The sequence below is a fragment of the Chinchilla lanigera genome, unplaced genomic scaffold (genome assembly GCF_000276665.1).
Source record: "Chinchilla lanigera isolate Chin_1 unplaced genomic scaffold, ChiLan1.0 scaffold00048, whole genome shotgun sequence".
NCBI classification, from domain to species: Eukaryota; Metazoa; Chordata; class Mammalia; order Rodentia; family Chinchillidae; genus Chinchilla; species Chinchilla lanigera.
Genome location: NW_004955449.1, coordinates 2238634 through 2265861, shown reverse-complemented (window position 1 = coordinate 2265861; position 27228 = coordinate 2238634). Strand labels below are relative to the sequence as shown.

General features: G+C 42.3%; 1 protein-coding gene across 8 annotated transcripts in view; it reads left to right on the top strand.

Moving 5' to 3' along the window:
* Positions 1 to 27228, top strand: part of Rapgef4 (Rap guanine nucleotide exchange factor (GEF) 4) — a 281014-nt gene that overhangs the window by 187506 nt on the left and 66280 nt on the right. For 7 of the 8 annotated variants that reach the window (XM_005393202.2, XM_013518784.1, XM_005393205.2 and 4 more), the window contains 4 exons: positions 10983 to 11036; positions 11349 to 11455; positions 15204 to 15325; positions 16797 to 16980. In XM_005393202.2, the coding sequence (XP_005393259.1) occupies positions 10983 to 11036; positions 11349 to 11455; positions 15204 to 15325; positions 16797 to 16980 (467 nt within the window). The remainder of the gene's footprint in view (positions 1 to 10982; positions 11037 to 11348; positions 11456 to 15203; positions 15326 to 16796; positions 16981 to 27228) is intronic. The other variant, XM_005393203.2, reaches the window with a different exon arrangement.

The following is a 27228-nucleotide window of genomic DNA, read 5'->3' as shown; positions in this document are numbered from 1 at the left end:
AGAGGAAAGAATGAGGAATAAATAATCCTTCACAGAATTTATACTTCTATAAATAGTACAGTTGTGAGGATAGCTACCCTGATTCTGAACAGTGGCCTCTGTATAAGGTATGCATCTCTTGGTCCTTATCAGTAAAATATAGATTTAATAATAATAGTACATTGATATTACCAGTATAAGAAAATCTGAGCCTCAACAGGCCAGTTTGTAAGGAAAAACTAAACCATTGTGTAGGAACTCAAAGGCAAGTTTCTGGCAGTAAGAATGGTGCCTCTGTAAAGTTAGCCTTGTTTTTTTTTGCCTCCAGATATCCGATTTAGGAAAAAAAATACTCAGAATATCCAATGTATTGAAGATTAAAATCTAATTGAGGCTATCTCCCACCAGTAGAAGAAAAAAATTTTTTAAATCTTATTTTTTGAATTAGGGCTTGACGGGCTCATTCTAAAAACACATAGTCTTGTGACACTGCGTTAGGATATTTTGGAAGGAAACTTTCCCCTGTTGGTCACACCAGCCCGCGTGCAGTGCTCTGAGACCAAGTGACAGCAGCAAGACCAGGCAACAGGAGGGTCCGGGCAGCGTCTTCCCTGGACGCATTCTTCCATGCTCTAGTGCCACAAATTCACCAAGCAACCTCAGCACGTGCAAGTCTCTTCTTACGGTCAGACTGCAACCTGAGCCCAAACTGCAGATTTCAGTTCCTCAAATTTATAAGTCACTTTCAAAAATATATGGACATAGGTGCTCACTTGGTTGGTTTGTGGCTTCTCAAGTCAGTAAAATATACACATGTAATAATCTCCTCCAACTGCCCACTATTAACTGAGTTGAGTTGGATGCCTTCTTTCTCCCTGGTGCTTAGCAGCATGAAAATGCCTCAGTCCTCATTCATAAGTGTCTTGTCACTTTGGACCCTTAGGATATTATTTCAGCTATTAAAGATCAGTCATGTATGCTTTCCAGCATTTCAGCTCTTGAAGGGACTGGGCTGGTGGTTCCAGCGTCAGTGGGATGGGGAGTGCCTGGCCTTTTCCTGCTGCCCCTGGCTGTGGTCCTGCCTCTTGGCTGCGGGCATATGGAGGAAGCAGAGGGGGAAACAAGACATTACCAGCTTTGGTCGGTCAGAAAGGTGACTTGTCCCTTTCTTAGTATGTCATTGCTGCCAGTTAGGTTGGCTAGACTACGTGTTGTAGGCATGAGTGGAAACCCAGAAGACAGTTTCTCAGACTTATTTTCAATGACTCTGCCAGTTTTGAGGAGTAGTAAGTATTTTGTAGAAATGTCCCTCAGTTGAGATTTCTTATATGTTCTTATTATTAGACTGGGGTTGTGGATTTGGGGAGAAAGGACACAGAGGTAAATAAAATGTCATTTTCTTCATATGATCTGAAGTGTACATACTATACTATCCTATCATATCAACATGATTTATACTGCTCATGATGACCTTGGTCACCTGGCCGAGCTCCAAGGTCATGTTCACCACGTTTTCCACTGTAAAGTTACTCTTTCCCCCATTCTCGTTATGTAGTCTGTGGAAGGAAGTCACTATGTACAGCCACACTTAAAGACTTGGGACTTCGAAGCTGGGTTTTGTGATGCATTCCTGAAATCCCAGCACTGTAGGAAGCAGAGGCAGGAAGCTGACAAATTTGATCCCAGCCTGGGCAACGTGGTAACTTAGGAGTCTTGTCTTGAAATTTCTTTCTAAATTTTTTTTAGAGTACTGGAGATTTACCCCAGTGCAAAAGCCCCAGGTTCAATTCCAACTACCACCAAAATAAATAAATAAGAATTGGAAGTTTTGATCCATCTTTTGAAGCCACAGTAGCTACATAATTTATCATTTATTTATAATACTATGGACTCATGGATATTTTATACTTTAGATAATCCAATACTGTTTTCTGTAATTTGCTCAAATTATTGTAGCTTTGGCACTGGGAGTTCTTCAGCTGACTCCTGTGTCCGTTTGAAACACCCCTATTATTGTGGGATTTATTTGTTTTCATTTTGAGCACTTCAATTCTTTTTGGCACTGAGGGTTATACTCAAAAGTTCTTCTTACACATTCCTTACCCTAATCCAGAACCAACTTTTTCTTTTTTCAAGGAATCTGTTTTTGTTTTTTTTGTTTTGTTTTTTTTTTTTTAATGGAGCAGCATTAGAAACCATAAACTGGTTTCTATACTTAGTGCTGGTTTCTGTACTCACTGCTACTGGGGTGACCCTGCTTCCAGGCCCTCTGCTGGCAGAGCAAGGATATATGTGTGTATACTGACCCATGATGAGGTCTCTAGTGGTGACGGAATGTTTATCCATTTCTCTTTGCAGTTCTCACTTTTTGCCTCACTTATTTCAAAGCTCTTTCGGTGGGGGGGGTGCACACATATTTACAATTATAATTTCTTCCTAGAGAACTGAGCCCTTTATCAATATATAACATTCCTCTTTATCCATGATGATTTTCCTTGTTCTGAAATCTGCTTTGCAGTTATGTACCCACTCACGCTTTATTAAAGTTAGTATCAGTGTGACGTATCTTTCCCTGCCCTTTTACAGTGAACCTATGTGAGCCTTTATATTTAAAGTAGGTTTCTTGAGGACAACATCCAGTTGGATCCACTGTGATAACCTGTCCTTTGATTTGTGCATTTAGATAAATCATATTTAAAGTGATTATCAGTACTGGATTAAAAGCTGCATTTTTTCTGGCCATTGCAGGTTTTTTTCTTTTTTGGTTGTTACTCTTTTTAACCCCCTTTTCTGCCAACTTTAGGTTTGAGAATTTTATACGATATCATTTTATCTCTTCTATTAGCTTATCAAATATACCTTTTACTTTAAAAAGTCAAATATTTGAATTTTAATTGTCAGTTTGTAATAATCACTTATTCTTATGCTAGAAGCAATACATGATTACTATGTTCACTTCAAAGTTTTTGAGAATTAAGAATAAGAAAAATAAGATTTTATTTTGCTTTCGTTTATTCCTTTCTCTTATATTTTTCCTTTTTATATAAATCTGGATTACTGACCTTATTTTTCTTCCTCCTAAAGAATTTCTTTTAATATTTCTTATAGGTAGGGCCACTGGCAACTAATTTCCTTTGATTGTGTTTGTCTGAGAAAGTTTGTATTTCTCCTTCACCCTGTTTTCCTATTGGTTTAAACACATATCCTAAAATTTGCTGTTCACATCATTTTTAAGGTCCTCCTTTACCTATGAAGGAGGTATAGAAAATTAAGTTGATGAGGTCTTTCTCTTCTAACATTTTAAATAATATACTTTTTGTTTGAATAGCATCTAATATGAACTCTTGTGTAATTCTTATTCTTATTCCTCTATAGTTAAGGTGTTTTTATTCTTTGACTTCTTTCAAGAGGTCCCTTCTGTGTTAGATTTTCTGTGGTTTGAATGTGATATGCCTATAGGTAGGTGTTTTCAAATCATTTATTCTGCCTGGTGTTTTCTGAGCTGGCTGAATCTGGTTTGTCAGTACTTCTGGGGAGATTCTCAGTCATGATTACTTCAAATTTTTCTTCTGCCTTAATCTCTCTTTCTTCTTGTGATAGTCAATTACATGTGTGTTTTACCCCTTAAAATTATTCCATGGTTCTTAGATATCCTGGGTTTGGTTGTATTTTCTTTTATCTGAGGGGTGCAGTTCCCATTATTTTTTTCTCTACATTACCTCTTGGGAAATTTCTGTTGACCTGTATTCAGGATCATTACATCTTTCTTTGGCATTGTCCATTCTAGTGATGAGCTCCTCAGAGTCATTCTTCCTTTCTGTTACAGTAGGGTTTTCTTTCTTTCTTTTTTTGTTTTTGTTTTTGTTTTGTTTTGTTTTGTTTTGTTTTTGGTCTTTTTGAGACAGGGTTTCACTACGCAGTTCAGTCTGGTCTTGAACTCACTTTGTAGCCCAGGCTGGCCTTGAACTCACAATGATCCTCCTGTCCTGGCCTCCCAAGTGCTGGGATTATAGGTATGCGCCAGCACATCCAGCGGTTTAGTTTTTTTGTTTTTTGTTTTTGTCATTTTGAGACAGGATCTTGCTATGCAGTTCAGGTTGGCCTTTAGCTCACTTTGTAGCCCAGGATGGTCTCAATTCGAAACGATCCTCCTGCCTCAGCCTCCCAAGTGCTGAGATTACAGGCGTGCGCCCCCACGCCCCGGCTGCTACAGTGTTTTTGATTGTACAATTTCCCCTGATTCTTTCTTAAAAATTTTATCTCCCTATTTAAATTATTCAGTGTATTCTTGCACATGGCTATAGTTCCCATTAATACTATCATGAAATACTGTCCCATAGTTAACATATTAATTATAACTAATTTAAAATTTCCTATCTGACAATTCTAAAATCTGAGTCTTGTTCCAATGCTTGGTTTGTGTCTTCAGATTGTTTTTTTCTTGTCTCTTAGCATACTTTTTAATTGTTTTATTGAAAGCCAGACATGGCATGGGAATAAAAACAATTGTGATAAATAGGCCTTTAGCATGAGATTTTATGTTAATCTGAGTAGGAGATAGGTGGTATTGAATATTTTCTTTAGATGTAGGTGCCAGAGGCTTCACATTCCTAGGGTCTTTGTTTTTGTCTCTTCATTGTCTTTGGGCTTCCCTAAGAGGTCCCCCTTAGATCATCTTACAGCTCTTGCAGTTGTCATCCATTATTTTTATTGGGTATTGGGGAGGGAATGGGGAAGGAAGAATTCTTTTAGTAGGCTTGTGTTCCTAGGCTGTGACCTTTCCAACTGTGTCTTAGCTCCTTTTCCCCCGTAGTTGATAGAGGAAGGCTAGAGAAGGTCAGAGCTGAGAAATGCCCTTCTCCAAGGAAGGAAAGACTCTTATGAAGTCTTTTCTCTGGAAAGTTGGCCTCCACCATGAAGAACGCCATGGGGACATTTCACGGTGGTTACTCTTCCCTCCTCTTTCCAGAGCCATTTGAAAATCTTTATGGGCTCTTCCCCGGGAGAATCTGCTGGGACTCACAAAGGTGGGAGGGCCGCCCTTAGGCCACCCCCACTCCCAGGATTTCACACTCAAACTAATCCACATCCAACAAATTTACCATTTTAGTATTCCTACCACTTTTCAGCGTCTGTTTGAGCTAAGCACACTGAGCTGTGACTCTGAATTCTCCTGTCTCCAGATGTCAGGGCGACAGTTTCTTCTGCAACCTGAGTTCTGTGATGACCCCAAGAGAAGTCATTATTTTCACTTTGTTCAACCCTTTTTTTATTGTAAGGGCAGAAGTGACAGCTTTCAAGCTCTTTGCATCCGAGCAAGACCTAGATATCTATAAGCCAGTTTTGAAGTAAGAAAGACCTGAGGGGGAAAAACTAACACATGGAAGCCAAAGAAGTCTATAGAAGATTTTTCTACTATTTCACAAGTGGAAAAACTTAGTTATTTCAGAGTTGTGAAATCTGCCTGTGAGTCTGACTTAGCCCTTAATTTAATTTTATTGGTCATCACCAAAGAGTGATGACATTGTGATAATCATTATTAGAGTGAGACATACATTTCCAGGACTTTAATTGTATCATTTCAAAATGTCAAGGAAAAGTAACTCCTATGTGTATGTCATCTTTACTAAAAATCTCATTTTATTTTTCACACATCCTAGAGACCTGCTCATCTGCAATAAGAAAGGGGGAAATTTGAAATCTAGTTTTGTAGCATTAATTTGTGAGCTCTTATGATCTTGCTAATTGTTTAATCCATAGAAATGTTGCTTTTCCAGCAAGAACAAGAGCTCTTTGCCATCAGGCTCTTTCTCCGAGTCCCCTCCGGTAGCCTCAGAACACCATAGCCTTCATTAAATCTTTGCAGCCAGTTGGATGTGGACTCTCGATGTTTTTTTATTGCACTGGGTTGTCAAGATTCTGCCATGAGCATTGTGTCCCTGTCTAGCTTGTTATTCTTGTCTCTTAGCTTAAGATGCTGTGCCTTGCAAAAAGCTTCTGTGAGTAAATACTTGAGTAAAAGCATTACCCCTTTTCAGGAGGGCCTGAATGTGGTTTTCACAAGGCCTATTACAGGGTCTTGTACCTCATTATCATCTACCGGAGAGTTATTGTGCATCTTGTAATGGAGGCTAAATTCATATTTCTCATCACCTGATTAGTATTTCTGAATCGGCTCTGGTGCCAAAAGGAATATTTTCCCTTACTGTTTCTTCCTTTCAGTAGTAATAGAAACATAATAAAAAGCAGTAGAAAGAGCATCCCCTTTCCAGAAACAAACAAAAACCAATTACGGTCAATCCTGAGGGAAGTCTTCGGGGAGAGAGCCAAGAAAATCGGAGAGAAAGCTGAATGCCTCTGCCTTTATCTGTTCTCCCTGCCTAGCTTTTAGGATCACATTTGCACAGCCTGGTTTGGATTCTTTCGTGCCTAGGTAGGAAGGAAGAAATTTTATCAACACATGATTGATGTTTTGAAATGTATGAAATTTAATCAGAGAGGGGTCCATTCCTGGTAGGGCTCTTTGTCATGATGCATTCTGGCTATAGGTCCGAATGAGGGGGGCTCTCGGAAACAAACCTCTCCCGATTGCTAATGAAGCCCCTGCTCTGTAATCCCCCCTCCTTACCCACAGGCAAGAGGAAGATACCTGGAGAATATGGAACAGCTGCGAGTGAGGGGCGTTTAGGTGCTGTTGCTGCTGTCTCAATCTGTGGCCACCGCCACCACCTTGCTGTGAGGGTCCCAGCGGGGCCTCGAGTCGCACCTTTGCCCTTGCTCTGCTCTGCCGTTCAGTGCAAGGGGCTGACCTCTACCTCTGTGGGCTCCCCTGTGCTTGGTTTGGCCTTTGGCTGGTTTTCTTGCTTTGGTTCTCAGTAATATCACCATCCTGCTTGCTTCTCTCTTCTGTTTAACCTAACTGTGTCTAAAGTAAAATTATTTTCCTTATTTCTCTGGCTCCTGACTAGAGGGAGATTTGATGTGGAGCATCTTGTGTTCCTCTTGGCATGGGGCATGTGGGCAGCATCTCCAGCAGTGGTTGCACCTATGGGGTCCTCTAGGTTCTCCCTTCAGGTTCCAGTTTCACCAGGACCCGTGGACCCATGGCTCAGACCCTGCAAAGGTTCCTTCTCACACTGCCTGCTTCCCAATGTCAGGTTTGCTTTGCTAACATCAGGTTAGCTCGGCATACCCCATTAGGCTTCTCAGCTCTTCCACTGACGGTAAAATCACTCCCTGCATTAAATTCCCTTAGTGATCAGTACCCTGAGTCATTTCCATTTTCCTAGGTGGACTCACTGCTGCCCCTCTTCCTGGTGTGTTTATGTTAGCCCTGATCAGACAGTTCAGTATTGCTACATGTTTTATTATTGCAAATTTGCTTTTTAAAAAGTTAGTCCAGACCAAACATGTTACGTGGTGCCGTGTGTAATCTCAGTAGGTCGATAGGAATATCTGTTGCTGGAAATTTATCAGATCAAGTCTGATGCCTGATAATCTAGTAGGGCTTAGTTTCACTTTTCTCAGTGTACTTTAACCAAACAGGGCACAGACTATTTTAGCGTGTGCACAGATGTCTCTAAAAGAAAGGGCAGGTAGGACAGTGTAATTGTACCTGCAGTGTAGACACTAGAGTAGCTAGATCTGGATTCAACTCGCAGCAAGCCTAGGTATTAGCTGTATGAGTTCAGGTAAGTTCCTGCCTGTCTCTGGCCTTGATTTTCTTATTTTAAAAAAATGAAAATAATAAAATGAGGAGATAGCACAGTTTAGAGGAGCATGGCAGATATGCAAACCTGCCCGTAGGGCTGGCGCTCTTATTCAAATTGTCACCAGTGTCACTGTTTACCTTCATCTTCATAAAATGAAATTATTTTCCTTATTTCTCTATAGCAGAGCTAAGGTGAAATTCTTAAAAGGAAATTTACTTGAAACCCAAAGTAAATCATAAAGGAAATAAATGGATCCAGCAGCAACATAACCACACTTCTAATGCAGTGCTCTGTGACTCAGCCTTGGCTAGTAGTTGTTCTCTTGCCTGTCACAAATGTCAGTGTATCTCACAACATACACTGCCAGGCGCCAGTGGTTCTTAGAGCATAGGATATTGATAACTGAATGTAGTGTCCCTTTCAGAAATAAATTCCCATTCCCTCAAAATAACACCTTCCCTGCTTTCACCTCATGTGTGCTGGAGTTTTTATTTAAATAAAGGGACAAGCTGGGGATTTAGCTCAGCGGCAAAGCGCCTGCCTGGCAAGCGCAAGGTCGTGAGTTCGGTTCCCGGTACTGGAGAAAAAAAAAAAAAAACAGCTGTCCTAAATAAAGGGACATGCCCTCCTCCAAGCATCCATTTATGGTATTGCTCCTCCACCTAAAATCTTTGAGCCGGGAAAGGTGAGAACACTGCCTTTCAACAGATTAAACAGCCTCATGGTCCTGAGGCTGGTACTAGGATTACCTAGCTAAAAGATAACCTTGTGTACATTTTAGGCTTTTAGAAGTCGCAAATCAAAAGGAACATTCCCGTGGAAGCTTGATGCTCCCCTCACTGTAGTAGCACTTTCTTTTCGGGGTTCCAAGGAACCTAAAAGGGAACTGTCCAACACTCAACTAGGGACTACTTGTTAGCTTTTTGTTAAAACAGAGCCATTTCTGTAGAAACAAATAAAAAGACAGTCTTCAAATACATTTCATTGAGCCTACCAAAAATAATCATTTATCATCCACCTCAAAGTGTGCGTATCCTCTTGACTGCTCATACCCAGCATCTCAAAGTCTATTGCAAAAGACAGTAGATGTTTCATAGGAAGCAAAGGGTAACCTCAAAAGTTAACCCCCTATCCATCTACTGTAGATCTCTTTTCTCCAAGACAGGAAGAGAAATGGGTTTTTACTAGTTTTTTTTAAGAATAACCAGAGACTTTTACAGTTAAATATATAACTAGGCATAACCCCAGATGTGTAATGTGGAGAGGGGTGGCCTGAGAACTGGGAGCCAGCTGGGAGATCTGCAGCATGTTTGAACTGCGTGTTTTCAGCACCCTGGTGTAGGATGCTCTAGAGTTGTGAACACTGTCTCAGGTGATACGCCGTCACAGAATTCCTATCGCCGAATTCTCTCTGTGTTCTTCAGGGCTTTGTTAAGAAAGTGTGTTCGTGGTTCCTCTCTCATCCACTGTTCCTTTATAAGGGAACACAGGTTTTTTCAAAGCAAAGCTGGTCTCTGTTTAAAGTCACTATTGAATTGGACCAGGCTGACATTCCTTGATCTAGGTTGTCCTGCTAAGAAACTATTATAGTGCTTAGCATTGTGCTCTAGTCATGTGAAGGTGGGGGAGGCTTACTAGATGCTAACAAGATGATGAAAATGTTTAAATAAGTAAGTTCCATGAGACTGCCGTCATTCTAAATAAATCCACGTCTCTTTTATGCTAGTTTTTAAAGCTTAGTATGCTTTTCTTTTTCCTTGGTTCTGTTATATTTAAATCATCAACCCACTTGAAATTTCTTCTTGATAAAAAGATATGCATTTGTTTTATACATGTACATTTGCATTTAGGCACATAAAATGCTTTACACTAATATTGAGCTTTATTTTCCCCACTGATTATATATCCTAAGTTAGCACTAAAGGGAGAACTACCAGGTCTTCACTATAAATATCTTCCATTTGCAAAAAGTAGGAGACTTTAGAATAAAGCATAATAATCTCTATATCAATTTTCTATGACAGTTTGTTACAACAAATTGAATGGCTTGAAACAAAACAAATTAATAATCTTACATGCCTTAGTGTGGAAGTCTGAAATGGATCTTACCGGGCCAAAGTCAGTGTGAGCAGTACTGTGTTTCTTCTGGATGCCATGGCAGGGGGAATCTGTTTGCATGCCTATTCCACTGTCCAGGATTCTAGACTAAGGCTGCTTCTTCCCCTTGGCTTTTGGCATGCTAAGTCAGGCCAGCTGCCCCTCATGACACTCCCTCTGGTTCTGACTTTTCTGCCTCCTTTTCCTGTCTTTTAACACCCTTATGATTTCACTGACCCACCAGGAACCACCAGAATATTCCTTAATCATACATCCTTTTGTCGTATAACCAACCATTCACAAGTTCTGGGGAAAAAATCATGGACCTCTTCGGAGGATCATTGTTCTGCCTACTGCAATCTCATGAAAAGTAAATGCCATCTTACCTTCTGGAAATGGCAGAAGCATCATTGTATTGCTGGCGGTTCCACCACCTTTACCTGGACATATCTTTTCCCTCCATTAGGAAATACCATTACCAGATATTTCAGAGAAAGAGCAAAGGGTCTGGGTAAGACTGGAGGGCTCAGTTGCGTAGCTAAGTAGCAAGCAATTTCCATGGGATTCAGAAGCAGCCCTCCAGTTGAAGGATGCAGATAACAGAGCTGATACCACTTTCATGGAATCCTGAAAGTGATACAAGACTGTCAAATAAAGAGAACTATAACGGTTGCCTTGGGAGTTCCAGGAACCGAATTACACAGTCACCATAAAGCCACATTTGAAAAGTAATACTTCCTTAAAAATAAAAATTGCTAAAAAAAATCTTAACTATGCAAAGGAGAAACAGCTCATTTCCACCCAAACCAATACTTTATCCCCTTCCCCTGAGACAGGTCATTTTAATCTGTTTATGTTTACCTCGCTTTCCCTTTTCCCTCGCTCTGATGTTTGTTATGCTTTGTGTGGATACGTATTCCCCTTAAGCCTACAAACATCTATCTAATCATTCCTGTTTGGTTTTTTTTTTTCATTTTTAATAATTTATATTTAAATGCTGGCAAATTGAATGGTCTAATTTTGCCCTTTGAATGCCCATGCATTCAAGCTCCTTAGGCAGCTTTTATCTCTTGGTTTTTTCAATTTTATTTTGAGTTTTATGAAAATTGATATTTCTTATTATCCCCCAACCCATAATTTTCTTTACTGAACTTTTTGTTTAATTTTCTTTTGCTTTGACATTTTATTTTTCAGACACCTCTCATTGAACCTCACGTTCCTCTCCGTCCTGCTAACACCATTACCAAGGTAATGGGATGTAGGTGGGTTGATAAACCATCCAAGCTTACTTCTTAGGGACTGCTGGAGGTGGTCTGTGTGTCAGAGCATCCCATCAAGAAACCTCTGGTCCATTTTCTAGAGACAATAAATATTCAGTGCATCTTGGTTTTCAACTTAAAACAGTGACATGTCACACAAGTGAGCAATGTAAATATGTATGAGTTATGTTTTTCTAGCCAGACTGTGATTAGATAGTGATTTAAGGATTCATCCAGTTTGTTTGCCTTCTATAAACTCTTCTTCTTTCTCCTCCCTCCTTTCCACTTGATTAAAACCCAGGTTCCTTCAGAGAAGATCCTCAGAGCTGGAAAAATTTTACGAAATGCCATCCTCTCTCGAGCACCTCACATGATAAGAGACAGAAAATACCACCTAAAGACATACCGGTATGTGTGCTAATTCTAACATCTGTCTTTCCCCTCACATTCATGTTTAGTGAAGTGGAACAAACACTCTTCTCCCCATTTTCCATGTGGGGGCAGCCTGCTTTAAATTGCCCTCAGGTTCCGGAAGATAGAAACTTGCTTGGATCTCTACTACACTCGGTGTGTTTAGTTATCCTTAATATTCTAGAAGCAGCAGCTCCTTCACTAATTTATTTGGACATTAATTTAACTGTGATGAACCACAAGAAGAAAATTTTTATATTTCAGTTTGCTAATGTCTTTTGGGAGACCTAGGTATAGATCACATTCAGTAAACATTTACTGAGCACTTTTTCATACCGGAAGCCCTGTACCAGGCCACTTTCCATATGTTATCTCATTTCACCCTCCTCACACCCTGCTAGATATGAGCACTTTTCAGGTGCCAGAACTGAGTCAGCTCAAAGAGATCAAATAGCTTTCCTTGTCCAAGTCATAAGTCTAGTGAGTGGCAGAACCAGCATCTAAACCAAGATTGGTTTATTTCCAAATTCACTGATCTTTTATTCATTCAGTCATTCTATAAATTTATTAAACACCTCCTAAGTGCCAGATACTGTTGTGTTGCAAGCCCTAAGAAGGCAGTAATGAATCAAATGTACAAAGTCTTTTATGCAACCTATTTTGTAAGGTAAGATTTTATTCTAATATGCACACAGTAAGGTACACAACCCCTTCACATGTATAATCAAATTGAATAGACTTTATTATAGCTGTCTCTGGAATTAAAAACTGACAAAGAACAATCAAATGAAAAAAAAAATTGACAAAGATAAAGATGGTGAGGGCTCTGTGGTTAGTTGTGCCTTCTGGGGTGCCTGAACCCTAGTGGGCCAACTAAAATCTCAAGTCCCATTCTTACTTTTGATTTTATCAATTCAACGAATGTTAGGAACTGGAACAAACATTGTATGACACAGCCTTCACTGTCCACTCCTGAGCCTGTGGTTCAGACACAGTCCTCTTTTAGCAGTCATTCACCCTCTTTCCCATTTTGCCTAGACATGACTTCAGAAACCATGAACCTTGGCATGAACCTTTGACGCACATGAACCAAATGCACAAGACACAGTGGAAAGCTAGAATACAGATGTTAACATTACCAGGGATGGATGTATTTCTAGAGATGATCATCTATGACAGAACCTAGAAAGTTATAACTTGTTCTCCCTATAACAAATCTGCCACATACATGTACTTCAAGATCTGGTCCCTCGAGGACATGGGGAAAATACTGCTCATCCTGCTTTGCACCTCTGCTTCTCTCAATCATACACACTAATGGGAAAAGACCCAAACTAACAGTCTATTAAACTTAGTTTGGCCTCTTTCTGATAGACTTTTGGGAAGAGGTTGGGATTGGAGAAGCACCTTGACCTATAGCACATTTCTCTCAGGATACATTTCACATCTTACAACAGATTGGTTATTGAGGCCTTTTTGTGATTTTTACTAGCTACTACTTTGGATGGTTACATTTGTAAATCTTTTCCTCCAATGCTGGAAATTCATTCTTTTTGCAACTTGTGGCCCCTGTGAACACCTATAATGTTAAGGAAAATAAAAGGTTTTTTTGTTTAAATCATGTGTTCCATATCCCTAGAGTTCAACCTCTTAAACTCATTACATGAATCTCAAAATCTCACAGGCCTAAAGGATCTTGATTTTATTTAATTTAAGATGTGATTTTGCTTTCCCAAGTGTTGACTTGTGTTAGGGAAATTCCACTAAATATGTCATGTTTGGTGACAAATAATGGAAAATAAAAGTCAGAAGCTATAATCTCTTGCTCCATAGTGCTAAGACCGTAAACCCCTGAAATATAGGTGTTATGTCTGCTCCACACCCTATGACACAAATTAATGATCTGTTAGTAATGACCAGTAGACTCCTTGGAAGCCAGAGGCATGACTTCTTTTTCCTATAGTACAGTTTGAGCTCCTTGCCCCAGATTTTATATTTCACAGCTTCCTCTTCTCGCTCCGTCCTGATCCTCACCCCATTATATCAAAACTATAATAACATGAGGGGATTGAAACCTCTGCAGATACAGTGCAGTCCCCAACAGACCTGTTGTGATCCCAGCATGCTCTGGATCCTTAATGGAAAGGATTCCCAGTGAGTCCACCAGCTACAAGTGGCATAGCTGTGTCTCCCTTCCATATTCCGACTGCAGTGTTCTCTGGTTCTCAGGTGCTCTGGGGTCAGCACCATTTCTTGAGTAAAGGCAATCATTGAATTAGGCAAATGAAATGGAATTTTGTATACCTTTATAAGACTTCTCCCATTAATAAATTCTCCAATTACAAGAAGAATGTTTTGACAGGTTGTATGTTTGGTGCAGCGTGAGTAGTAAGTAGATTCTTGTTTGCCCCTCAGAGCTCTAAGGTATGGGCATAGGCTGGAGGAAGAGCAGACTTGGAAATCCCACGACCGTCTCAGGACCTCCTCCTTGTTCTGGAATCAGTGTCATCCCCAAGTTAGAGCATCCCAGGAATTCTAACAGTTCTCAGAGATCCTAGAATATTTGAACTAGAGAAGGCCTCAGAGACCATCCTTTGCTCCTCCTTTCTTTTACAGATGAGGAACTGAGGACCAGAGAGTTGACCAAAGTTCATAGCTAATGCCTAGCAGACCCAGTGCTGTATCTCACATTTCCTCCCAGGTCAAGACTTTTTCCAAAGTGGCCAGCACCAGGAGTCTACTGCAGTGTAAACTAGAGAGGAAGGAGCTGGCGCCCAGCTGTGGTGCCCTCCTTAGCATGGGCAGGAAGGCCACTAGGGAGTCAGTCCCAGCTGCAGGCAGCCAGCTGCTTTATGGCTCCTGCCTTGTCCTGGTGTCCCTTGGGGTCTTTCCCTAGGACTTCAAGATTCCACTTGCTCCTTTGAACCACCTCCAGGAACACCTGCCCCCCCTCACTGCACTGACGGTTTCAGTATTTTCTAATACGTGTGTATGTGTGTGTGTGTGTGTGTGTGTGTGTGAGATTAAGTATTTCATAACTAATAGCCCTAACTTGCCTATCCAGACCTACTCATCGCTAAGGGGCATTTTAGGCATTATTGTGTGAACACACAGAACACCAGGAAGCATTTGGTGCTCTTTGGCATCAGACTTCCTGGAAGTGCTAATGCTTATTCCACAGAACTTTTTTCTGAGAGATTTGCATTGCTAATTGCTTGTTTCTCCCAACACCCCTCTGAGAAAGCTCAGTAGTATTACTTGAAAATATAAAGGGCTAGACAATTTTGCACTTCTACAACAGCTTTCACGGAGTACTTCTGCACATCTCACACACATTAAGTCATTCCTCATGAGGCCCAGTGAAGGAAATCAGTGTCATGCTTTGCCTTCATCTTACAGTGAGCTTTCCTAGAGCCAGCTCACAATGACAGTTCCTGTCCCTATGATTAGCTTGCCAGATAATACTCCCCATCTACTGGCCCTTCCATCTCCCAATACTGCGTACTGTAATGCTGTTCTGCTTTGACAGCCTTGCTTAAAAGATTCTCTCATGAGCCATGTGCATTTATTGGTATGTTCCAAGTTTAAGAACCTGAGGCAGCAGCATGTGGGATTTGGTTTGCCCTGAAACTTTTTAGATGGAAGGACACCATGCTGCTTGGGAGGTTCTTCTTTGCAAAGCCATTTCCTATCCTGTGTCTGCAAAGGGGTGATTGCCCCCTCCTGTGTGTCCCCTCACCTTTAGACAATGCTGTGTGGGCACCGAGCTTGTGGACTGGATGCTGCAGCAGACCCCGTGTGTTCACTCCCGGACTCAGGCTGTTGGCATGTGGCAAGTCCTGTTAGAAGACGGTGTGCTCAACCATGGTAAGATGAACCACAGTCCTTGGAAAATCCTCAAGAACTGCTAAGTGCATTTCCCTGTGGAAGCTGTGGCTGAACTCTTAAATGGGCAGGAAAGAATTATGATCCCCTGGGGGACCCGCCGAGCTAGCATCTTTATTTAGCAATACAAATGCAGCGAATGGATGCTACTGATTGCTAGGCTCCGCCATTGTACCTTTCTAACTCCAGAGAATGAAGGACAGGAAGATGAAATTGCAACCCCAGTGCAGCAGTTCCAATTATGTTTATTAGTTTGCAGTCACGGTTCATTGATAGTGTGATTACATCCCGAGCACTGCATAGCAATCTGGGTGTAGGGGCAGAATGAAGAGCAGTGGAATGTGTAGCTGATGACATGAAAGTAAGCAATGAATTCAGGAGCGGCCTCTTAACTGTGCTGCTGTCTGGAGGAGCCAGGCCGTATATCCATGGCATGGCCATATTTAAAATCAGGAATGTGCTCCGCAGGTGCAGTCCCTGGTAACTGCAGCAGCTCTCCCTGAACCAAGTGTTCATTAGAGACTGACTAGTGTGTTACTGAGGCTGAACTACTTGTGTCATTTACTTAAGACCACTTTTCCAAGCAGACAAAATATTTAAATCATCCATTTCATTTGCCAGCATCTTGGAACCTAATGGTTTTTACCCGTGTTTTCTCTTACTTTGGTGACTGTGAACACCAGTCACTTTGGGACTTTTGTTAAAATGCTGATTCTAGTTTAGTGTGTCCTACAAAGATCTAAATCTTGTTGTTTACATGACCAAGGGGAGGGCTGAGGGTGTAGCTCAGTGGTCAGTGGTAGAGCCCTTTTATAGCATGCATGAGGCCCTGGGCTCAATCCTGAGCTCCAGCACTGAGAAAGTATATAAGTTTTTAAAAACAAAGAATAGAACAAGAGGTAAAAACCTTTAAAAAATCAGAACTAGCACAAAATCTTTCTAGGAGTGCGTGAGCTTAGTCTGGCCAGCTTTGATCATTTGAGCAATGAGTTAATTTTCTTTTCTGTTTTCAAAGTGTAGAGACAGAAATGTTTATGAACGGTACACATAGAAAAGCATCAGTCCTCACCCTGACAAAAGAGTTTTCTTGTGTGTACTTTGAAAACCCAGCCTGGGGCATGATGTGATGTGGCAGTCACTTGTTTTCTGGTTTGGGATGTATGTCCACCCAAGAAAAGGTCACCAAGGCAATTTTTGCGGGTGGAAGTGCTCATGTCAGAGAAGCTGGCAGGTTCTCAGCAGGAGTCCCCGGGTGGCCAGGAGATGGGTGGGTCTGGAGGCTGTGGCCTGTGATGAAACCAGGAGGGCCCGGTCTTGGAGCTGCCCCGCAGGCAGACAGGCGGGGTGCGCGGGGTGCCCAGTCACTTAGCTGTCCTGCCCAACGCTGTTTGCTTCTGGTGACCCGACCTGTGGGTCCCAGCCACAGCTGACACTGCTTCTATGTTTCCCGTAGTGGATCAGGAGCACCATTTCCAAGACAAATATTTGTTCTATCGATTTCTGGATGATGAGCATGAGGATGCCCCTTTGCCTACTGAGGAGGAGAAGAAGGAGTGTGACGAGGAGCTCCAGGACACCATGCTGCTGCTGTCCCAGATGGGCCCCGATGCCCACATGAGAATGATTCTGCGCAAACCGTGAGTGAGCTTGAGGCTGGCTGGCCCGGACTGCGCAGGTGCACCTAGGGACAGGGGTGGGGGTGATGCGGGGTGCAGGGCCGATTCCAAAGTCTCGGCTTCCCCCATGCCCAGGTCAGAGGAGAAACAATGAAAGGCAGACGCAGCAGTGTTTGCCTCTGTTTTATTTTTATTTTGGGGTCAAAGAACCCATTTCCCACTCTCATGAACTAAACTTATAGAAATCTTTTCTGGTTGGCCCTGGATGTCAAAACCGAATCCCCATACTAAATAACCTTTGGCCAGCAGCAAAGAGAAGCCGCTGTGTGTGTGCCAAACAGTGGCAGCCTTGTTCTTTCTAGTGCCAGGGGACAGAGGTCAAAAGAACCATCGCTGCCTTCGTGTCTGTACTTGCACACGTGGGCATTCCCTCATGCATTCACTCAGGACAGCTTCCACTCCATTCGGCACCGCACACCCCGCCAGAACACCACCGCTCGCTTACCCGCTTCAAAGCCTTCCAGCTCAGCTGAAAACTGCCTTCTGTTCAATGACTGTCCACCAGCTGAAGCTGGGGCCCTTGAAATGATTAATCACATCGATTCCTAAAATATACATTGAGCCGCTGTCAGATGTGGCAAATTCTACTGATTGCTGTGGGGCATGCAAAGCAGCATACATCACAGTCCCGATCTGCAGGGGAACCTTTGCCACAAGGGGGATGGCTTGGCACTTGGTTCTGAAATCCCGTACACAGATTATGTTTTTCTGTTGGAAATGAAATCGCCCTCCACCCTGCTACCAGTGCCAGCCGGCTGTGGATGTCAACTCTGAGTCACTGGCTTGGCTGACCTTCGTTTATTATTGGGTCTCAACAAGAGCATTAAACTGACATGTGTGGTGTGTCCACTGGGCACTTTCCAAGAGAGAGTTGTCCCTCAGACCAACTTCCCGAATATCTACCCCTCAGACCAACTCACAATAGCCTCTCTGAGCACAGCTTTATCTCCCTTCCCAGGGCTCTTTCCCTTTCACTTGCCATATTCAGTACCACAGAGGCTTTTCATCATGTTTCATTTTTGTCACACCATGTCACCTTTGTCAAGACTTTCTCTTGGGTCTTAATCTCCCTCACTGTGTATTTCAAAGGCTTTCCCTCATCCCAGTCGGTACCATCACCTTCACTCTAGAACCGTGGTTTTCAGCTCTTTATGCCTCAAAACCCTTTCTTCAAACAAAAATTTAACAGGAAAATCCAAAATATCAAACAGAAAGTCAGAGTTTTGCTGACCTAAGCAGAAGGAGGGCCCAAGAAACCTGCCCAGCCAATTTATGCTCCATGCGCCCTGAAGGATCACAGGGGCGGGTGGCTGAGGGCACACAAGAGAATCCCTGGGGCTTCGGGAATGCAAAAAGACAACGGCGTTCTAAACCTTGCTCTCTTTCCTATCAGTCTGCCTCCCCTATCTTGTCGTATTGTCCTTCCGCGTCATTTCCTGGATTCATGCCCTTAGTGTCACCTTCATTCACACCACCTTCACAAAGTGGTTCTGAATCAGGCCTGGGGCACCTCCTTAAGGAGCATCTGGAAATACGTGGGGATAGTTTTGGTTGTCACAGTACATCAGAGGGCAGTGCTAACATTCACTGGGCAGAGCCTAGGACCAAGGGATACCGGTCACATGGAGATACACAAAATAAAGAGCTGCCCCCAAATAATGCCCTGCCCCCAAAGTATTGTCCCTGCTGAGAAACACTGCTATGAACTGAGTTTCTCAGAGACAAAGACATCTCATTTCCCCTGACTTACTCATTTACTCACCAGTATTTGTTGCACATCTTTTGTTCTAGATGCTATGGTAGATGCTGAGGCATTGAGGGAAGGCTGCAACGAGAGGGTTGCTCCTCATTTCTCAAGTAGTGCAGGAGGCCAATCTCAAGACCTGCAGGCCACCTTGCATCACAGCCGTGGTACATGCTGAAAGGGGAAAGGCAGTGTGTTAATGTCCTGGGGGACGGAGCTGGACCTGGTGTCCAGTAGGAAGGCTGTATCACTAGCTCTGCATTAACTAGGTCGCCCACAGATAAGCCTTTGCCGAGTGAATCAAGGAAGGCGTGGACTGCCCTAGCTAATGTTCAGTCAGCCCTCGGTTTGTTCAAGCAAGGCAGAAATACATTTGATTCACCGAACAGACTAAAAGAAATAATAAAGTAATTCCTGCCTCTGGTGCAGTTGTGTCCAATGGGAAAGGCATTTTCAAGTTAGATTCAGCTTGAACAAATGTTTATTTTATTGAGTGGTATAAACATTCTGGCTTATCATAAGAGACTTCAGAGCTGGCTTGCAGTGGGTCATCTTAGAGATGGGAGCGTCTGCCTCCTTTTTCTTCCATAAAGGATGAATTATGTGAACCCTGGCAACCTGCAGATGCTTCAGAGAAAATTACATTCCAAAGCTCAGCTCTTCCATTCTACCACTGGCTGCTAAAGTAGAGGTTGTAGTGGTATTCCAAGATACATCCTTTTGGGCGGGTCTTGGGATTTTTCCAGTTTGTTTTGTCTTGTTTTTAATTCTGCAGACACTGGAACTGGGCTGGAAATTTTTCTTTGGAGTCTTAGATTTTCTTCCTACTGGAATGATAGGAAAGAGATGGGAAAGTGAAAAATAAGGAATATGATTTTGTGAGACAGATGTTCAAACTCTACGTACACACACCGCATTTTCAGATTTGGTGTAAACTTGCAGTCACTGCTGTATTCGAAGTGGAAAAAAATGTAATTGATTAAGAAATGCCAGTGTCTCTATTATCCATGAAGAGATCAATTTAGCCCTCTGCTCCTGGGAAGAAGAGCATGTTCAAAGGCCCTAGAAATGTCTCTCCTGCTGCCAAATCCTTAAGAAGGGTGGAACTATGAGATGCATTGGCTCATTGTCGACCAGGTCAAGACCCCCAATTTTTTAACTCAGCACAGCTGCATTTTACAATAGTCACCACTGCCAGAGAGGTTGCAGAACTCCGATAATTACCGGGAAAGAAATAACACAATATTCTTTGATGAGAAGATTACTTTGAGAATTTGATTGTATAATGAAGATGTTGCTTTGAAAGGTACTTCCCATTGTTCTGAATCTAAGACTCGCTAGCCAAAAAAAAAAAAAAAAAAAGTGTCACTTGTTTTGACAGGCTACTTAGAAAAATTCTCTGTTTATTACATTAACTGCAGCATTTTAACTGTCAAACTATGAAAGAATGTTCTGTAGTTTAAAAAACAGAATAGAGCTTCAAGGGGAATTTTTTGGCACACTCTTGTTGCTATTGGTATTGAAAAAAAAAACATACATTTTGAATGTGAAATTAGCTTTTTATGTGGTGGCAGACAGAGTGATTCACAATGCCCATCCTGGTTACGCAGGTGCGGACCTGGCTGGCATTTGGGGGCAAGTGCTACAGAACGGTGACAGTTTGACGGCGCTGTTGTTGCAGCCCCAAGACAGTGCCATCAAACACAGAACAAGCTCTGGGAGCTTATTGTTTTGATTTTGCTTTGTTTATAAGTCTAAAAACAAGAGGTTACCCTGCAGCAGAGAGACACAATAGAGATCCCGACCAGCAGAAGTGTGCACGTTGGCTACATTTAAGCAGGTACTTTGGATCGGAAGCCATGGGCAAAAAGATGTGGAGTGGCCAGGAAAGCTGGACACAAAGAAGCTTAAAGGAGAGCAAACGCTCTTGCCATCCAAGCCTTCAAACTCCTTCTCTCGCGGAAAGTAGACACAATGCTCGGCTTAGAGGAGTCTATCAGAGGCTCCTATAGAATGAGAGGGAGGGCTGGGGATTTAGCTCAGTGGCACAACGCCTGCCTGGCAAGTGCAAGGTCATGATTTCGATTCCTGGTACTGGAAGAAAAACAAACAAACAAACAAATAGAATGAGAGGGAAATGAAGTAGATGGTTTTTCCCAAGTCTAATTCTGGGTCCACAGCGCTCAGATTCCCAAAGAGCCTAGAGGCTTAAGTAGTTGGGAAAGCTATAAGCCCATTGTGCCTGAGCAGAGGGAAAAAAAACACACACACAAGGAAATTACATTATTATAACATACGAGAATTCTTGCTAGGCTCTGGTGTCTTGCATATGGATCTAAAACTCAAAAACTTGAGTTGATTTATTCCATGTGATAAATTCATATTTTTCTAACATATCCTATGGGGCATAGATTGAAAAGAAACAATTTAAAATGGATCAGGTCACATGAGAAAGTATGAGGGAAGGGAGAAAGGGTTGTTTATCTGTCTACATCCCCCGGTTGTCCTAATGCCTGACAGTCCTGTCCTGCGGAGACCCCCTTCCACACACTTGCTCTAGAAGGCGAGGGGAGCTGTGCATTTTCTCCTAACTACAGAACTTGTTTTAATAGGATCTTTATTTATCCAAACTGTTTTGGAGGGTGTGAAGTTTGAAATCTTGGTAATTACAGGGGGATTTATTTCCTCAGGGGATCTCAGATTAGCAAGCCTAAAATCCGTGGCACTGAGGTTAATTTCTGTTGGGCTGTACCCAGAGAGTGTTCACAGTCATGAAAGCCATTCCTCAGTGCTAGGCAGGTGAAAAGAAAGCATGAATGAAAAGCAGGAAGGACTAATTTTAAGAAAAAAAGAAATGCACCAGGAGCCCTTTTCTTCTGCCTGACAAATGTCACCTTTGTTTTTACTGTGCCTGAAGTGTGGGCTTGTAGAATTTATCTAAGCCAATGATTCCATTAAATGGGTCATTTCTTGGCTTTGGATTTGCATCTTGCCTGGAAAAGCAGTTTCTCACGTCCCCCCATTTCTGCTTGCCCAAGAAAGCAATCGGTTTGGGTTGCTGCCGTTCTGCTCCAGACTCACGAGAGGAGAGAATGGACTTGGCTGCCCACTTACAGTTCAGGGTTCATTATAAGATTATTTCAAATTTTTAATCACTTGTAATTAAGTCACTCTGTTCACTGTAGAAAATCTGAAACCTACTGCAAAGAGTTAAAGTAGAATAAGTAACACCTGCAATCTCTTCTCCCAGAGATAATTGCTATTAATATTTTGGTGACTATTACTCTGGTGATTTTTTAGTTCCTGACTTTCTACAGTCAATAATACCTCATTCTGTCTTAAACATTTCTTAAGGCTGAGATTTTTAAGTAGGTGCAGAATAATCTATCCTGTGAATGTTCCCCAGTGCATTCATTTTTCAATGGTTGAATATTTAGGTTGATGCTTAAGTCCGTTCTTTTTAAGAGCAATGAAGAATATTATTATAGTGCTCTTCTTGCTGTAACACAGAAAGAGCTCCTGATCGAGTACAGGCACACAGGGAGGGTGGGGCAAAAAGGACGCTGGGAAAGTTCCTGCGGGGAATAATAAGCTGATTCAATGAGGGAACACCTCGACCAGGTGCACTAGTAGATTTGACTGGAGAGTTAGAGCGATGTCGGATTAAAGGGGTTTGCTGTGCCTTATGTACCTTAATTGTTTTTTATAGTTATCTGGGGCACCACTGAAAAGTTTTAAAAAGAAATGTAGAATGGGCAGACTTACAGTAGGTTGGTTTCTCTGCTAACTGTGAAGAATGGACTAGAGAGACCGAGGTTAAAGACAGCCAGATATTTTTGTGTGGTTAAAATTAATTATACTTTGGGAATTTAATGACAGCATTTGAGATACATGCATTTGGTCCAGGAACCTCCTAAATAAATGGAAAATAACACTAGGGGCAAGAGCTGCGGACTCTATTCTCACCAATTTACCATTAAGTCATCCAACAGCTCCATGGTATAAATCTCTTAAGTTATAAAATGAATTTCGTTGTACAGTGGTACCCCAGTTCATGAACTTAATTCTTTCCATGATTCTGGGTACAAACTCAATAGGATGAGAACCAAATCAAATTGAATGGTTAGGTTCATTTTTGACCTTATGGAGAAATTTGATTCTCATCCACTTTGCTTTGTGACCAGAATCGTGCAAAGAGTGAAGTTCATGAACTGAAGTACCACTGTACTGTACCTGCTTACCCTCTCCCTATTTTCCAAGAGTATTATAAATGGAAAAACACATGCAATTGTATTTAATTATAGCCAGTATTTATTAAGCACATGTGTGCTAGGCATTGGGCTAAACAAATACTTAATTCAGTTTTTCAACAAAATTATAAAAGCCTGGTGTGGTAGTGCAGGCCCTTAATCCCAGCACTCGGGAGGCTGAGGCAGGAGGATTGTTGCAAGTCTGAGACCAGCCTGCGCTACAAAGTGAGCTCAAGGCCAGCCTGAACAGCCCAGGGAAAAGTCAAATTACTCCAGGCCAATACTCCAGCCAGAACCACAAAGAAAACTCATTAACTAGCACTTGAATAGCACAGTGTAGTTTACATAGTGACCTCACATCCTCTTTGAACCACTAAATAACTCTGTGACCTAAGTAAGGCTAGTTATAATCCTCTATGTACAGAAGAAGAAATTGAACTTAGTAGATACTAATTACTACCTTTCTTCTTTTATTGACAATGTTATTTCCTTTCTACCGGTTTACTTGAGGGTTGTTCTTTCTAGTAAATTTATGGATATGGAAAAAAATGCAAGATACTCCATCTGTCTGTGATTAACTAAGAATTGACTTTTTGTAAGAAGCAAAGTACTGATGCATCTATATAGCTCTTCCTCAAAAGAGTTTGCATTTTTTATGTCACATATGTCTCACACCCCAAAGCAGCATGTGACCTGTGCTGACTCCATCCACGTTTGTTTGTTCTTAAATTACAGTTTAAGCATCTCACAGGAAAATATTTATAGTTGTACCTTTTTAAAGGTTTAATGTTAAACTTCTGAAGTGTCCTTATAAACCACTTTTGCTGCAAGAATGTAGAGCCTGTTCAGTTCCTAAGCATGATCAGCCCCATCGTCCTGCAAACTCTCAGGGCTCAGAGTTCTTGAATTATGGAACACTTACCCCATGTGTCCATGAGGATGATTTCGTTTCCCACAAATATTCATAAAGTCTTTGCCCTTTACTGAGGCTGTAAACTTCATTCATTCCTAATTTCACAAAAAAGCAAAGGATCCTTTTGTACACAGGCTGTGTTATCAGAACTAGAAAATACCTAATTGCATCTAACCAATTTACAGTGTCCTTTTCAGGGTTAAAGATAGGGTTAAAAGGGGGCAGGGAACTGAGCAGACAGAGCTGAGTGGGCCACTCGAACGTCCTATCACCGGGCTCTCCTGGAATGCTCTTGACATTGAAAAAGCCAGGTCCTAGGAGGTGAAGAAAAAAACATGTTTTGCTAGACAAAGAGGTGTGAACCACACCAAACTTTCCTTTAAAGTGGGAGACATGAGATTGCTGGAATGGCTCCAGATTATTAGAAAATGATCTTAAGTTTAAGAAGTGACTTACATATAGCAGACCAGGTGGGTTGAAATGAAGTCTTGCATCACAAATAAAGCACGGCCCTAAAAAGATAAATAAAGCATTTTTCAATTTCGCACCCTAACTGTGACATATGTAAATATTACTGTGTCGACCTCTCTGGGTATTTTCCCTAGGTGCCAGGGTCTGCAGGAACAGGGTTGTTTTCTTTCTCACCTGCGTATGTTAACCCTGGCCATACCAGTGTGCTGTTGGGTGGCTGGATGCATCCCTCGTTTTATGCCCGTTTCAATAACTGAGGAGTCTGCCGCTGACCTTGATAAATTCCTTGATAAAACGGTATTTACCAGCAGCTTCCAATATCACCTGAGCCCTCCCATCCTTTAATGTATAAACTGCTCCCCATCCATCCCCATTTATTATCTTGTCTGTAACTAGACATTGCTGCCAGAATGCATCCCCTGCAGAAACTAGGCCTTTCCACAGCGGGATCCGACAAATCCACATCAATGTGGCACCACGCAGATTTGTAAAGAAGCGGGGATGCCTAATATCTCTCCCTGTGACATCTGGAGAAGGACAAGTAAAGACCAGGTACATTCACAGGCTGCCACTCAGAGCGGCCAGAGTCAATTCACTTCCCCAGCCTCGTAGGTTGCTCTTATGAAGGTGCACGGGAGTAATCTGCTCAGCCCTGCTCCCTTTCCTCTTGAAAGCCAAATTGCCTTCAGTCCTTGGGACCCTTTCATTACTGTTTGAACAGACTGGGGGCTGATTTGTAGGATCTCTTCTTCATCCTTTTCCCCCTGTCACCCCCATAAAGACCAAAGCATGAAAGGTGCTCAATGCCACTGTTTGCCAGAAGAAACCCACTTTTGAAAATCGACTTTGTTCGATGATTGTGGTCAGGAATGCTCAGATTTAGATGTTCCCAGGTGCTCTTTGAGGGATGGGGGTAGAGCAAGGCGAGAACCTTTGTCTGATGCAGAGGAGAGAGGAGAGCCTTTTCTGAGACACTAGATCACTTAGCAGTCCCGAGCTGGCGATCTCGGGAGAGGGCCTGGGTGCTGTGATTCTGCTGCCCGCGCATGGCTCCATCTTGACTCACTTTGGTGGGCACAGGTGGGCCAAACTGGCTTTTGCTGTGTCCATCCCTCCCACCCCCAGGATTTAGCTCAACTTTTCAGTCCTGTTGAATCCAGAGGCCCAAGGTCCTGGCTCCAGGCAAACCCCTCCTGAATGTTGTTGTCACTTTGTAAGTTGTGAATAGACTGGTTTTTAAAAAGTAAATCTCTTCACACCTGGCAACCCTAACTTGTCTCACTTCATTAGAACCTTTGCTATAAACAGGACCAGAATGTTCTTTGCTCCCTGGAAGTGTTGTCTGGTGACAGTGGCCTGCCCTGGGATTACACTGGCCACTTCAGAACACAGGACTGGTTTTTTTGGTTGCTGCTGTGTTTTTCTTTTTTTGCTTTCATTTTGGATTTGTTTAGAACTCAAGACTAAGCTGTTTTTGGGCAAACTGTTGTATTCTGTCAAAGGGCATGGTGAGTTTTTCTAGGTCATCTGGTGAGTCCCTGTGGAAGTCTGTTTCTCCAGGTTAGCTGCTCATGAATGGAGGACAGGGGTGGAGCAGGTGGCCACATAGGTGTCTGTGTGGGTGAGGCAGATGCATTCCCAAGAGAGCCTCCCCTGATGGCCTTGGGGGCAGACCCCATAGCAAGGCATGTTACCCTGCAGGCTTTGCTTTGTGAGAGGTATGTGGAAGCAAGCAGGCTGAAACACCACCCCATTTCCCAGTAGTCACAAAAATAAAGAGGATGTCCTGGAATGGAGCTACTGCATGCCCTTCCTTCCTGGGAGAGCCACTGCCCTTTTGTTCCTGTCTCTTTCCCAAAGGGCCTAGGATTTCCATGCACTCTTGGACTCTTGTGCTCACCCTTAGCAGGTCAAGAGCAGGTCTCAAGTTTTCTCCCGGCAGCAAACTCTACCACAGTCCACTGCCCAGTATGGCGGGTGTGGGAAAGGAGGACCTGGTGGCCCAGTGACCCAAATGAATAAAGGAGCCTCTGGGTGACCCTGCCTGACACTGCCCTCTGTGCTTACTATGCACATGTAAGCATTGTTATTTCATCCCTATGGTGGTTTTCTTCCACCCTGATTTCTCAGACATTCTATCCCGGCTTTCTGTTATCTAAGAATCCCTAAGATTTTTCCAGTCTACTGATAGTATTCATTTTTGTGTGTGGTAATGGTGTTGCTTATTTTCCATCAGACATTTTTCATGGCAGGCAAAAGCTCAGAGAGGTCTAGCCCAACAGGTGCTGTGGGTTGCTCTTGGATGGTCACCCTTGTCCAGCCCCCGCTGACCTTGCCATAGACTGAGTAACTTTATCTGGTCTAAGCAGTAACAGTTGGATGGGTAAACTTATAATCCTAAGGGATAATTTTATGAGGTTTGGATTAAGAGGGGAGGGTCATCATTTTCACCCTGTTTCCTCCCTCTACTTGTAATTACATCATCCCCCCTTATCCACAGAGGTATGTTCCAAGATGATCCACAGATAGACAATATTGTGGATAGTACCTAACCCTGTGTATGCTTTTTTCTCTGTACATATATATCTATAATAAAATTTAGTTCTACATTAGGCCAATAAGAGATTAGCAATAATTAATAATAAAATAGAACAATTATAGTAACTTACCATAATCAAAACCATTTAAAACATCAGTTGTTCATTACTGGAATTTTCCATTTAATACTTCTATACTTCAGTTGACTGCAGGTAACTGAAACATGGAACAGACTGGGCAGGGCTACTACAACTACTTTCCTTGACACAGATCAAGAGGAGTTGTGCTGTGCA